The sequence below is a fragment of the Melanostigma gelatinosum genome, assembly GCF_949748355.1.
Source record: "Melanostigma gelatinosum genome assembly, chromosome: 1".
Lineage (NCBI taxonomy): Eukaryota > Metazoa > Chordata > Actinopteri > Perciformes > Zoarcidae > Melanostigma > Melanostigma gelatinosum.
Window position 1 is genome coordinate 4,576,036 of NC_136634.1, and position 9,596 is coordinate 4,585,631.

The window sequence follows — 9,596 nt, forward strand, 5'->3', positions numbered from 1 at the left end:
TGTTGAACAAACAAGGAATTTGACATGACGGGAGGTGCGCAACATATAACAACAATCAACAACAATCGGCACTTTTACAGAAATTTACAGAAAATATATTTTTTGTACAGAAGTCTGTGAGAAAATGACTCTACTTCTCTCGTGATTTATTACCTCAGTAAAGATTGTAAACATGAGTTTATGCGCTCAATCTCTCGTTTCAAGTCTTCTTCAACACAGCATGATGTTCATTTCGTACATTATGGTCCGTTTAGAGTCACACAGACCATAAAGCAGAGTCTGCTTTAGGGCGGGGTCACCTTGTGATTGACAGGTCGCTAAAACGGCGTTGTCCGGTCTGGGTTTTGTCCGTGTTTTCATCTTACAACTTTAACCCTTCAACGTGTGTTTTCAGTTCATGAAAGTTAATTGTAACCTTTTATGTCACCTAGAAATGTCTTCATCGCATTCAGTTGTACTTCTGGTTGCAAAAAACCAAGATGGCGAAGGACAAATGCCGAACTTGAGGCTTCAAACCCAACTCCAAAAAGCCATGGGTCACTATGACTCCGTCCACTGTCCACAGTCTACGCATTCTACCTGCTAAACCTCAGCATGTTGGCATTCAGCTCAAAGCAGAAAGCTACACGCAGACGTAGAGAGGCATTAGCGCAGCTGTAGACTTCTAGTCTTGTTTTCTGAAATATTGGATAGTTTTAGATCGACAGACAGATAGATAGATATAAACTTTATTCATCCCCAGGGGGAAATTAGTTTGTAGCAGCAGCAATTTACAGAGTAAAATATAACGTATGGAATGCACAATAAATACAGTACAATAAAATAACAGAGCAGATATTGAATTTGACGGAATAGATTACAGATTCATAGATTGCCTGTAGATTTACATCTACAGGCCTCCAAACATCATTCAAATGAAGCCTGAGAAGGGAAGACATTTACTTCATTGTTTGAGTGCATTGACACATACAACTGATGACAAAGGGTCATTAAAAACCATTACTTTACTTTGAATAATCACAAGCCAGAGAGGTCGGAAAACAGAGCTTCATTTTCAACTGTTGTCGTGCTAAAACAATCTTTAGTCATAACAGAATCATTACTTATTTAACATGTGGACTACTTTCATCCTGCAGGCTCTTGAGCATTTCTTTTTTGTTGTTGTGATACACCATAAATTAAGAAAATACTGTTGTTCATAAATAGCTCTTGTGTGTGCTCCAGGGTACTTGGCTAATTGAAGTCACAGCCTGAACGCACATTTTTGGGGACGCGATAAAAGCTGTGGCACGGGGACACTGTTAAGTGCTCCGCTATAGAGACAATAAAAGTGCTGCTGCATTCCTGCTGGTGTCATGTAGCCGGGTAACAGCAGTTGCACTGGGTTACGCTGACTTCACAGGCTTGTGTAAGAGTATGAAATATTCATTCTTGCTGCAGCTCCTCGGGCTTTGGACCCGGTGCCAGATTTTCAAGTCTTGAAATGTGTTGTGGGAGAAATAGAGGTCTGCATGCATGCATGAACGAGTAAATGTAAGTGTTCATTAAATATTCATGGAGTGAACATGTCGTCATGAATGATGCTGTTGTGCAAATTAAACAAATGTAACATATTGTGTAAATTAGTCATTCTCAAAAGGAGATGGACAGATATGAAAGTGGAACCAATCCTCTCACCCAAATAATGACAAGAAAAGGAATACGACTGTTACCCCAAATGTCAAACTGTCCCTCCAAAATGTACTTTATCAGTTTCTGCAGTGGTAAATAATAGTGTTTGAATAATAGTTGAGTGTTCTCTGTATTAAATTCGATCTACATGAGGGCAATAAAAGGTGATGTGAAGACAACTGAAGTTATGAGTCCATCCCAGACTGACTGAAACCAAAAAAACAAAAAGCAGTATATTTTAGCGCCATTTGGGCAACAATTTCATAATAACCTTTTAGCATATTGTAATTCAAGTAGTCTGAGAGAAAGCTCGACTTCTGCAGCTCCTCTTGACTGCTTTCAGGCTTCAGAAAATCCAGCCAGAGCTGTTCCTATTGGCTACAAATGGAGATGCGAGCACACACCGCTTTGGTCAAATCCTGCAATTCCAGCACTGGCATCAACTGCTACGACTGCGAAGCAACTCAAAAAAGTTGCTTATCAAGATGAGAGTCTGGCAAATACTTGAGCCTTCTGCTGAAGCCAAAAGGCTCGCGGCTAATTCAGCGGCATGTAGCTCGCTGGAGCCTCGAATCAAATTCTGGCCTTTTTGTCTTTTCTTTTGCCGTTAAGAGAAAACTGCAGCTTTAACTTCACTGAATCATATTTTCTGTCAATTGTATTTCTCCACACAATGTTCTGAAGTTTAAAAGAATGTTTCACACGACAAGGAATATGATTGGTAAAGAAACTCGACACGTTTTTTTGCAAAACAAAAGAAGTGAGGTGAGCCAATCAGCTCAGGAATGAAAGGCGCTGAGTGTGACTGCAGAGAGAGAACAGTGTGGCACTCAGATGTGAATTCCAGCACGTGTTGAGAGTTTTATCACTGGAGGGCAACTTCCTGAGAAAAACAAGGCTACACGTGCAGAGAGCGACGGAATCGGGCCGATGTTTCCTCCAACACCCTGCAGGCCGCAACACTTTCCCTCTGAACAGACAGCTAAAGTGCAGCTAAACTCATCGCATGCAACCTTTAAAGGCAGATAACATGTATGTTTTTTAATGTCAATTCATGTAATTAACCAAATCTAGTACGACCTGATGTCACATAGAGCTTCACAGTATTTCCACAGTCTGTATGTTGGACTCAAATAGAGGATTGTAAACAGGTTGAGGAGTCATACAATCAGAAACAACAACAAGTATTTAGCAAAGTAAAGAAGTCTTGTAGTCAAGAAAAGAAGTAATCAATCTGAGCGAGTTGGTTATTCCAGCCTGATGGTGCTTTAGATTTCAAACATTTCCTGAACGATTCTACGTAAAATACAAAATAAAAGTAGCAGAATGTGGTCCATCGTGACGATTTCTATTGTAACGTCAGGATGTGGTGTAGCTGGAGTGAAAAGCATCCGTCCACTCTCTCTCGGTCAACAACTCACTGCTCTGTGTAACAGCATCCGCCATGCGACTCACCAAAGCACATAACAACAAATCATCTGAAGAACAAAAAGCGGACGACTTGTCCTTCCTTTGGACGCCCACACGCTTGGCTCCATTGTTGACGAGGACCTCGCCCACAACAATCACTGTCATCATCATCATCATCATCATCGTCATAACTTCCACTGAGGATTTGGCAAAGAGAGAAGGGCTGCTCTGTATCCAAACGTTTTATCTGCACATTACAAGAACACTGTTTTCAGTGAAGACAGCAGTTGTCGATACATTTGGACATGAAGGAATTGTGGACATGAAGTTTATTGTGTCCTTGTGTTTGTTGTGATTATCTGCACAAAAAAATAACCTTTCCCCAAACCGAATATGGGATGCTGCCGGAGAGGAACAATGGGAACTTTAATTAGATCTTGAATCAGAGATTGTCACACACACAATCTAAGTTAAAAGTCAGAGAACAAACCTGTCATGAACATGAACATGAATCATCAGTCTTTTTCGTGGGGAATAAACTTTGTTACTTTGTACTTTTGAGACTGTGTTGAGTTATAACGGTTTATTTGAGCATCAATGTCATTCCAGCCTCATTCATAGGGACTCAAAATAAAACCTAAACAAAAACAAATGACTGCAATCAAGCAAAAAAACCTGCCTTTGGCACGGTGCTCTGCAATGTGGATGTCGTTTTTGTTGAGTGCATTTCTCTGCACTTCATATATTTACTGAAAAAGCATGTGAGACAGACGCTCGTGCAGAAATGTTATTATCTGAATGACGCATCCTCCGATGAGGCCCATTTCTAACATCAACCAACCGGTTTTTCAGTCTGATTCCCCCGCCGAGCTCCTGCTGAATATTTCATCCTCCAAGCCGAGATAGAGTGTCTCCTGCAGTTCACACGATCCGCCTTCTGTCTCCCGTGTGAGGAGAACGAAGATAAAACACCAGGTCAGCGGTGTCTGTCTCAAACAGCAGCGAGGCGACGGGTTGAAACACGAGAGATGTTTCTGCCTTTCAGCCAGCAGCTCATGTGCGGCTCTGCGACGCTGCGCTGGAGGGCAGCGGCGGGAAACGAAGACGCTCAGTTTCCACCTGAGCTCCGGCTCGTGCTCGGATTGCTTTTTGTCTGCTGCTGGATGCTGTAGTCCTACATCTGGGACTGACTTACTTTAACCCACTTTTAGTCTGTGGCACTAAGCTTCCAACGCCGCTCTACGAACCCCTCGATCGTTGGTTTTGCACAGTTTTTCATCCTTTTGTCATTGAAAATGTATGTTTTTGTAACAAATGAGGTTCTAATCTTAATGAATCCTTTAATTCAACAAGAAATAGAAATGCAATTTTATTAGAAAACCTATAAAAACCTTTCTTTCCACGTAACTGTATTCCATCAAAGTTTGAGACAGCAAATGAAGCAGGAAACAACATCTCAGAACATTTACTGCTTGAAATAAAGGCACGAACAAGTTTTTAGGCATCCATTACTCAAGGATACTACACAACAATATATCTGCAAGAAAAATGCATCGTAAATATTTCAACAGCAACATCAAGGAATGTATTCAAGACAAAACATCTGTACATATTAAAGTCAAGTCAACTTTGTTTGACTTTGTATAGCACATTTTGTACAAAATCAAATGCAACACAATGTGCTTTACGTAAAAATAACATAATGATACAAGTGCAAGTGCAGAATAGATGAATGCCAAAATTCACACACACACACACACACACACACACACACACACACACAGGCACACACACACACACACACACACACACCTACACACGCTAAGAAGTGAGCCATACTGTGGACTATATTATCTGTCTTAAAACAACCCGTATGCTGACTAAAAACTTAATTATCTTAAACGTAATTTAAATAGGCTACAGTAGCTTTATCATGCGGTAATGCAATTAAAACTACCATTATGTGTGATACAGTTACAGTACACTTAATAATAATAAAAAAGAATCATCATATTTGTGATTGTTTTTATTATGTGTTTGAATTACAGCAGGGGTCTCAAACTCATTTTGACTCCGGGCCACATCAGCACCATGGTCGCCCACAAAGGGCCGGTTGTAAATGTAACTACTCCTAGCATATTGTTAAATAATTCTCTGCATTTGATTATTGTTTATTCAAGTGTAAAAATATTGTACATGCAGTTATTTAAATGTAAAAATATATTGAAGCATATTTCTGTTATTATAACTTAAATCCTTTTAATTTAGGGTTAAGAAACCCACATTACTCTCTCAAAGATCAAACTATTGAAGAACATAACAAAGACAAATATCAAACAAGTTATTACAATAACTTTGTTCAAAGCTTAAAATCCTTTCAAGGGTGCGTTTGCACAATCCCACATGAAGTATTTCATGTGTTTTAAAGCCACGTTTAAAGTAGTCTTCAATGTACTCACAATACATTTCCATGTCAAATGTACAGTAACCAGCCAAAGAGCTACTTCTATGACTGTGTGTTTAAGTATCTCATCATTTTGACTTTCAATCTCATCATTTTGACTTTCAATCTCATCATTTTGACTTTCTATCTCATAATTTCGACTATGGGGATATTTTCATTATCAAGTCTAACTTAAAAAAAAAATTAATATATGTATATATTTTTTTGCTGGCGGATTCGCGGGCCACATAACATGACGTGGCGGGCCGGATTCGGCCCGCAGGCCGGGAGTTTGAGACCCCTGAACTACAGACTGAACAGGATTTAACCGTTGGATGGTTGTTTGTTTACCTTCGCGTGACTTGTAAAACCAGTCCGGATTACCCATGATGCCTTGCTGCGACTATAAAAGCTGTCTTCCTGCTGCTGCGGACCGCGGACTCGCTGCTGCTCGGTGGAGTGTCAAAGAATCGCTTTCCTGCTCTCCCGCAAACGCACCAGATACTTTTACCGCAACAAGGTTTAGTCTTAATTTACGGATGGTGAACTTGTCTGTCGAGTTTTTATCGAATAATAATTGTTTTAGTTGTGAAAAAGGAACTAAAGACCCGTGTTTCCTCGAAGCTATCATGCTGAACACAGAGGAAAGGTAGGAGAATGCTAATGTTCTTCTAGAAGTGTAATGAGTGCAGCCTGGTGGTCTGTTTCCACTGGTAGCAGGTTGTTAAACTGTTGTGGAGTTGAGCTTGATAAATAGCTCGACTTTACTTTTAGCTAACTGGCAAAATAGCAGGAAAACAGTGACCGATAAGCAGCGGTGGAGGAAGTATTCAGGTATTTTACGTTACTTTACTCTTTACAGTAGGAGTCCTCCTGAATTAAACATTTTACTCGGTAGTAAGTAAAAGTACACGTTATGCAGAATGGCCCATTTCTAAATCATATTATTATTGATGTATTCGTGTTGTAGGTGGTAAAGATGGGGCTCATTTTAATTACTCTATACTACTGTTATAGTAATATACTAACGTACTACCTTACTACACTAACACATTTGGAAAGTAACAAAAACTTTAGTGGAATAAAAAGTACAATATCTGCCTCTGAGATGGAGTAAGTAGGATAATTAAAGTACCTTGAGTTTGTATTTAAGTACAATGTGCTTCGTTGTATTCCGTCACTGCAGAGAGTAAACACACACGTTTGATGTTTGCAGACTGACATCTAGATAACTGTTTGTTTTCTTCATCCTGCAGATTATTTAAGGTTAACTATCGAGAGAGCTGCATTAGACGCAATCTGATAATGTTCTTGTCCGAGTGTACAACAAATACAAAGGATCCTAGAATGTATAATATAGGTTAATGCAAAGTTGAGGTGAAATACATTATTTCTCATTTGGTGGATGTGGGGTGCTGCAAGGCCAGAAGGTCTCCAGACCACACCATGCAACCACAGCCAGGATATGTGTTTTAGATTTTAAATCCCTATTCAAACGCATTTATGAAACTTTTAAAGTATTGTTGTTTCTCCTGGGAACCTGTTTCTTGTTTGTACAAAGACTGTAAGGTTGCAACTAATACTTATTTTTACTCTTTATTAATCTGTTGATTGCTGTGATCGAATAGGTGTTTAATCGTTTTAACTGTAAATTGAGAAAGTTGCAGATGCTTCCACTCAAGTAACTGGATTAATGTTGATCAACTTATCGATAAATCAACTACTTGTTTCCACAACAACGAGCTTGATTCAAGGCCTACTGGAGAAACACTCGTAACAAGTCGTGCTGAAATGATGTTGGACCTTCTTTACGTGGTGCATGTGCCGTCATGCTGTAGCATGGTGACCGTATGCTGCAGCATGGTGACCGTATGCTGTAGCATGGTGACCGTATGCTGTAGCATGGTGACCGTATGCTGTAGCATGGTGACCGTATGCTGCAGCATGGTGACCGTATGCTGCAGCATGGTGACCGTATGCTGTAGCATGGTGACCGTATGCTGTAGCATGGTGACCGTATGCTGTAGCATGGTGACCGTATGCTGTAGCATGGTGACCGTATGCTGTAGCATGGTGACCGTATGCTGCAGCATGGTGACCGTATGCTGTAGCATGGTGACCGTATGCTGTAGCATGGTGACCGTATGCTGCAGCATGGTGACCGTATGCTGCAGCATGGTGACCGTATGCTGCAGCATGGTGACCGTATGCTGCAGCATGGTGACCGTATGCTGTTGTGGACTGGATGTTCCTGCTGTTGACGGTCCTAAATAGGGACTTGTTTTTGTCCTCTGTGGGTTTTATCATCTGACGCGCAGAGCAAGAGAGGTCCATTGATGCAGTGAGACAGAGCGGTGACTATATGAGCACTCGGACTGTTACGGCCATGTCAGCTGTTGGCATCAACTGGCCTACATCAGCCTGGTTGCATAACCTCAGTCGCCGTAAACGAAACCAAAACATTGACTGTGCCAACCAGTGTCAGCTGACATCTGGAGACGTCAACCTCGGCTAATATTGTCTGGCGAGGCTGTGATTCAGACTTGAGGCATGCGCCTACAATTGAGTAATGAGTTGCAGACCAGTTTGAAATGAACCTGTTGCACCGGAGGAAAGAAATAATGTCCGCACACAAAACACGCGAGGAGGCTCGCTACATTTAGTTTATCCACACACTTTAGTCGTCATTTGTTTGGAGCAAAAGTTGTCAGATGGTAAAAAGTGAACAGGTTCCCAAAGCCCATGTTGACGTTAAGATGTTTTATTTTGTCCGTCCAGCAATTAGAGCGAAACCGATTCATCTATTGGAAATTAATTTAAAGCAAAACTTTAGAAATGAGAGGATTTAAAAATGACATCGTAACTTAATATTTGGGGTTTTGGATTATTGGTGAGGCAAAACTTTACATTCGAAGACATCACCTTGGACTCATTTTTTTCTATTTCCTGAAGTTTTATTGACCAAATGATTAACCAAGAAAATAACAGCCTGACCAGAGATATCCAGTCATGAGAAGCTGAAACCAGTTGGCCCACATTTTTGGCAATTTTACTCAAAATTTATTAGATAGTCAGAAGTTGGCAAAGTGGGGAAATAGTGAAGTGAAAGTGAAAGCGTCTGTCACACAGGCGTGTCAATAACAAGCTTGTTTATGTTGACAATTTGGGTTTTAAGTTGAGTCTTTTTCCATTACTAAGGTAATTACAGTGCTAGAAGTCGGTTTCAATCTTCTCTGAGAACCTGCCACAGCGCTTCCTGTTTTGATTGAATTCTGTGTTTCTTGGCTTTCGGCTAAACTCAGCGGTTGCCCAACTCGGGCTGTGCATCCCCTCAAACCGTTTATCTGAATCTGTTCTCAAAACAACACCGCTCCGGAAGAGCAAACCAGCGGTGGAAGCATTCACCCTTAAAATAATGTCATAACAGTTCCTCTTGCAGACGCATGCACGACCTCGCCCCTCCTGGCAGGATCGCATGATGACGCACTTTGCATCACTGAGTCTCACTGTAACACACGGATGATTAAACGCTCACAAGCACATTAAAGCAATCCAGGCTTGTGAGTGTGATCGGCCCACACGGAGTCTGTTTCACCCGGCAAGTCAACCCCGACCTTAAAAGACTCTGTAAAGACGTAACATAAATTCTGTGGGGGGGGGGGGGGGGGGGGGTGCTGAGTGTCGCCGGAATGTCAGAAGCCGAAAGTGTTGCCTTTCAAAACAAGCTGGCATTCCCACCAAGGACTGGCTCTACTGTCTGCTTCTGGAAGGGAAGATGGAAACAGAGAAGCAGGCGTCTCTTCCTCCATCTGCATCCTACCTGTTGTCTTCGTCACATGAATGCGTGAATAAAGAGAAACCCTTGGCCGTCTATACTGTGCTAAGAGGAGATTTTTGCTGATAATACTTTTTGTTTTCAAAGCAGGATTTAGACTTGAGTGTCTCTTTTGTTGTCGCGAGGCAGGCCACTTATTTCTGCACTTCATGTGTTGTTATCTATCGTAGATAAGAAGCAAGAGGTGTTGGGACAGGGAACGGGTGCTGTTAGAGCCAAATATGGCGCTGTATTTCC

The 9,596-nt window shown here is 41.2% G+C and overlaps 1 protein-coding gene across 1 annotated transcript in view; it reads left to right on the top strand.

Moving 5' to 3' along the window:
• The first annotated feature begins 5,972 nt into the window (after positions 1-5,972).
• oaz2a (ornithine decarboxylase antizyme 2a) overlaps positions 5,973-9,596 on the top strand; it is a 9,887-nt gene continuing 6,263 nt past the window's right edge. The window contains 1 exon segment of the mRNA XM_079266584.1: positions 5,973-6,173. Within this exon segment, the coding sequence (XP_079122710.1) occupies positions 6,064-6,173 (110 nt within the window). The 5' untranslated portion in view covers positions 5,973-6,063.